At 62.4% G+C, this 5159-nt stretch overlaps 1 protein-coding gene across 1 annotated transcript; it reads left to right on the top strand.

Annotated features, from left to right (window-relative positions):
- Positions 1 to 207: 207 nt before the first annotated feature.
- IRX6 (iroquois homeobox 6) lies at positions 208 to 4586 on the top strand. The gene is given in 8 exon segments (XM_027684903.1): positions 208 to 276; positions 1417 to 1662; positions 1893 to 2002; positions 2298 to 2605; positions 2735 to 2974; positions 3045 to 3226; positions 3443 to 3539; positions 4098 to 4586. Coding segments are annotated over 8 exon segments (1683 nt in total). The 3' UTR covers positions 4529 to 4586.
- The last annotated feature ends 573 nt before the right edge of the window (positions 4587 to 5159 follow it).

Raw genomic sequence — 5159 nt, 5'->3', positions numbered from 1 at the left:
AGAGCGATGGGAAGTGGGGGGTAGCCTATTTTTTTAATCCAGGCACCAACCTCCCCCCCCCACCGCCTCAGATGTCTGGCTGCTTTTCTTAAGTGCAATCATCTATAATTGAGAAAAAAAAAAGCCATACGTGGAAATGTGTGTGTGAGAAGGTGCATCTTGAAGCAGGGTTTAGTTACAATCGATCTTGGGGGGAAAATATTGCCTATGGTCCAAAAATAAGGAGCAACTATGTCCTTCTCTCAGTTCGGATACCCCTACAGCACCACTTCACAGGTAAGGCGAGTGAGCAGCACTCACTTTTGTTTAGATTCTGCTGCTGCTGTCCAGATGTCTTGTCCCCCCCCTCCCTTTTTTTCTTCCCTTTCCCTTACTTAGAATATTTTTTTAAAAGGGCACATCTGGAGCCTTTTTTTAAAAAATGTGCGTGTGTGTTTATGTCTCGTTTGTGTTGTGTTAGGCTTAAAACAAATAACTCGCAGTGTGCACAGCAAAGGCGTGTAGGAAACCGGTAATTCCCCCTCCTCCCCACCCTCCACCGTTCAGTTTTAAGTGCAACAAACAAATAAAAAACATAAATCCCGGCTACGGCCGCTTTCCGAGCCCGCGGAGCTGTCCCGCGGAGCGGCCGCGCTGTGCCGGGCGCTGCCCCCGCCGCGCCGCTGCCGCCCGGGCACCGCGGAGGGTGTGCGGGCAGCGGGAACCGGCGCTCGGGGCTTCATTGGCGTTTCTGCGGAACCGGGCTGTGCCGTTTCCTCCCCCCTTCCTCCACGGGTCGGTCCTTTTCCTGTTTTTTATTAGGATCTGTACAGAGATTTTTTTTTTTTACCCCCCCATGCGATTTCCCAAGGACACCCCCCACTCACACCAAGGCACCCTGTATTAACTAAGTCGTCGCTATAGCGTACCTCGAGTCACGATTTATTTGGGTAGAATTATTTATACACCGTAATCACTGCAAGATGTGCCTCTTTCGCTTGGGAAGTTAGCTGTCCCCTTGAAGTTATTGAAATCAAATGCATTCGATTGCGTTAGCTGACATATTTACTGCTGTGTCTATTGTCGAATTAACTGTAATCGCAACTTTTTGCCTTTAAATCAATGCAGATGGACCGAGCGGGGGCGGGAAGGATGGAGCCGTACAGATCTCATGCCTTTTTCCAGAGCAATTATTTCCTTAAAGTTTTGCCTGCTTGATTAATCGTGCCCCCTTCCCAAGGGTTTCCTGCTTCCCATTCGGTTTATTTCCCGGTTTCTATAATTAGTTGCTTCAGCCCGTGTTTCCTATCCCCCTCCTTACCCCCCCCCCCCCCTCCGCACACACACACAGGCACGCACACGCTCCTAAATTCCCCCCGATGGGGCTGCCTCGACAGTCACTCGGCGCCGTCCCGCTCTCTCCTCTCCTCTCCGCAGTTTTTCGTGCCCGCCAGCCCCAGCACGACCTGCTGCGAGGCCGCCCCTCGCTCCGGGCCGGATGCCTCCTCGGCGCCGGCCGCCGCCTCCCTGTGCTGCGCCCCGTACGAGGGCCGGCTGCTGGCGCCCGGCCGCGCCGAGCTCAATGCGGCGCTGGGCATGTACGGAGCCCCGTACGCCGCCGGCCAGGGCTACGGCAACTACCTGCCCTACAGCACCGAGCCCGCCGCGCTCTACACCGCGCTGGTGAGTGCCCGCCCGCCCGGAGGGGAGAGGGGGGTGCAACAGGCGGGAAACTTCGTGTTTCGCAGCCGGTCTCGGGGCGGGGGGGCCCGCCGAGGGACGCGGGAGCGGGGCCGGCCCGTGGCGGGTGGGGGGGCGCGAAGGGACTGGGCTGCCGCGGGGAGCTGGGACTGCGGGGCGCCGTGCGGTTCCCCCTCCTGCTCGACGCCAAACGCGGCCGCTTTCCCTTGCAGAACCCCCAGTATGAAATCAAGGACGGCGCCGGCACGTTGCACTCGGGAATCGCGCAGCCCGCTGCCTACTACTCCTACGATCATTCCTTGGGGCAGTACCAGTACGACAGGTAAAACCCCTTTGATCAGTGCCCGGCAGCATTAGCATCCCCCTGCGAGGCGGCGGCCGACATCAAACGGCGGGGGCCGGCGGGGGCTCCGACCTGACAAACGTTGTACAAAAGAAACGAGGCGCCCCGGGAGCAGCAGTCAGCTGAAATCAAACTTGGGAGGCGATGGCAGGAGGGCAGGGGCAGGCAGGCAGATGGGAAGGGGCCACACCGGCCTGTGGCTGGGCCGGGCTGGGCCAGAGGGCTCATGCTGGGCTCCCGCCGGCCCCCCCCCTCCGTAATCATCTCCCAGCAGGTACGGGACGGTGGATTTCGGTGGTTCGGCCAGACGCAAGAATGCAACGCGAGAGACGACAAGCACCCTCAAGACCTGGCTGTACGAGCACCGCAAAAACCCCTACCCCACCAAAGGAGAGAAAATCATGCTGGCCATCATCACCAAAATGACCCTGACCCAAGTGTCTACTTGGTTTGCTAACGCCAGACGGAGGCTCAAGAAAGAAAACAAAATGACCTGGTCTCCCAAGAACAAAGCGGGGGAAGAAAGGAAAGAAGAAACCCCGCGGGAAGAGGATGAATACAGCGTAGAGGACGAATGCAGAGGTAGGGGGAGAGGCAGGACGGGCGCCTCGAAGGAGCTCGAAGTGACGGCCAATTTCCAGGCCCCCCAACTTCCCCGCACCCGCACTAATGCTCTGCCGCCCCCCTTCTTCCCCGTGTGTGTCCAAGCAGAGCAGAAGAGCTACAAGGAGGACAAGGAGCTGCGGTTCAGCGACCTGGAGGAGGAGGAAGAGGAGGAGGAGGAGGCGGGGAAGCCGGAGAAGGGCCGGGCCAGCTCCCTGCAGGAAGCCCCCAGCCTGGGCGCGGCGCTGCCCGAGGCTCCTCGAAGCGACTGCAGCCTGCCCGGCCCCTTCCACGCCTTTCCCTGCGCCAAGGCCCCCGCCGCGGACTTCGCCCCTGCCTCCCTGGCCGGCCCGCCGCCGCCCTACGCGCCCGCGGAAAAGCCGCGCATCTGGTCGCTGGCGCGCACGGCCGGGGCCAGCGCGGCGCGCAGGGGCAGCCCCGAGGGCCGCGGCGCGGAGGGAGGCGGCGGCTCGGCGGCGGAGCAGCCCCTGCCCGCCAAGGCCTTCCGGAGCTCCGCGTTCAACCTGCAGCCGCTCCCGCGGAGCTGCGCGTCCCACCGCGGCCTGGGGGAGCCGTGCCAGTTCGCGGCGGCGGGCGAAGGTACCCGCGGCGGCGGGGCCGCGGGGACGGGCGGGACCGTGGGCCGGGCTGGGGCGCAGGGCACGGCGTGAGCCCGCCCGCGCACTGACACTCCTGGCGCTCGGCCGTGCCCAGGTGTCAGGTGCGGACGCCGAGGCTTCTCCGCTCGAGGCGAGAGGGCAGGGGAGGGCGGCGGGGCCGGGCCGGGCCCACCGCGAGCCGCTTGTGTCTGTGCAGGCTTCGGGCGGGGCGCCAAGGGCGGCCCGGGAGGTGCCGAGCTGGGCGGGACCTGCCTGGACAGGCTGCGGACGGCGTTCCGGCCGGTGCTGCGGAGGTGAGGTAGGTGACTGGCCGGCAGCCGGGGCCCCACCTCGCACGAAGCGCAAGCCCACCCACTCGGCCCCGGGACACCGGAGCGGCCGGGGCCGCTCCTGGAGCTCCCGTCCGGCCGGGGCTGCAACACCCGGCCCCGGACGCAGCCACTTAATCACCAGCTTATCACCGCTTCTCCGTCCCGCAGGGCCGCCCGCCCCTTCCTGGACGCTGGCGACGGGGCTCCGGCTGCAGCGAGGCACTCGGCTTGAAGCAACGAAAGACGCCTCTCCCCGGGCCGGCGGTGGCCTCGCGGCTCCGCCTGCCCTGCCCTCGCCAGGGAAGGGCCGCCGCGGCACAACGTGCTGCGCACATGGGACCGAGGGGCACGGCGGGCGGGGCTGCGGGCGGAGCGGCCGCAGGACCGGCGCCTCCCCGCCGCACGCTTGCCATGTGTTCAACGCCCCGCTAACGTCTTGGCAAAAAGAAAAAAAAAATGCAAACCCTAATCTTTTCTCTTTCCTCCCCCACGTCGTGGTTTGTTTCTCTTCTTTCTCCCAAACCTGCGGGCTCCGCTCAGCGCCCACCTTCGCCAAGGCGCGTCAGTCCGCGGTCGCTCCGCGCCGTCCCGGGACGGAGGAGGAGGAGGAGGAGGAGAAGCGGCGCAGGTTACGCCGGACTGTTTCTTTCCCGTCTCTGTACATAGATACAGCTGAAAAGTATTTTTCGGAATCTCTAATTAACACGGATGAGCTGAACGCCGCGAAGCCGTCAGTGACCCCGGAGCTCTCCAGCCAGGAGCCGGCACAGCCCGGGCGGAGCGGCCACGGGCACCCGCCGCCCGCCCTGGGGCACGGCCGGGGCACCCCCGGGCAGCGGGTGGCGACCGGGCGGCGAAGTAGGACGTTGTTAGTGGGTCACCGCCGTCAGTCAGTCAAAAGAGCAGTGCTGCACTTTACAGGACAGACGAGAAAGGGAAACCGTATCTCTGCATTATTTCTGTTTAATTAAAAGTGTCATCAAACACTTTGTGTTCAGACTAATAAACCAAGCAGGGATGAGGAAAGAATGTTTCTTTGTTCCTGTCTCTGGAAGCAGTGGCAATAATTTAAATTAATAACTGTGGTAATTAAGAGGTCATCTATAGATCAACCCGATACCTGCTATTTCCAAGTTCACCGGGGTCAGCATTTACATTAAGTCATTTGTGGTCAATAGAGTCCAATGAATTCTGCCTTAATAAATCAGGGAAATCAATCTTGAATATCGAGTAGACTTCTATATGTTTACCAAAGGCTACTCAAGACAAGTGGGGCTGCAGAGCTGGGAGTCCTCTGGGTTTGCGACCGGAGAAGCAGTTCTTAGGGGGAGGGAGGAACTGTAGGTCAACGCAGGAGAGAGGTGGCGGGGCTGTCCCCGGCTTCGGCCCCGGGAACAGCCCCGGTCCCTCCCAGGAGTGGAGCAATCCCGGCTGCGGGGACACCTGTCAAAGAAGGCAAACTGATGGGTTTTGGAGGGGCCGGGGGGGAAAGGGAGGGGGGGGTAGGTGTACGCGGCGGCAGCAGGTAACAGAGTGGCCGGGAGCGGGGCTGGGCCCGTCGGGAGCCCAGCCGGAGGCGCTCGGCCACGGGGCTTTCCCGTA

Source organism: Neopelma chrysocephalum, unplaced genomic scaffold (genome assembly GCF_003984885.1).
Source record: "Neopelma chrysocephalum unplaced genomic scaffold, ASM398488v2 Primary Assembly neopelma1_68, whole genome shotgun sequence".
Lineage (NCBI taxonomy): Eukaryota > Metazoa > Chordata > Aves > Passeriformes > Pipridae > Neopelma > Neopelma chrysocephalum.
Note: the sequence above shows the minus strand (reverse complement) of the source record. Positions and strands in the feature narration are given on the sequence as shown.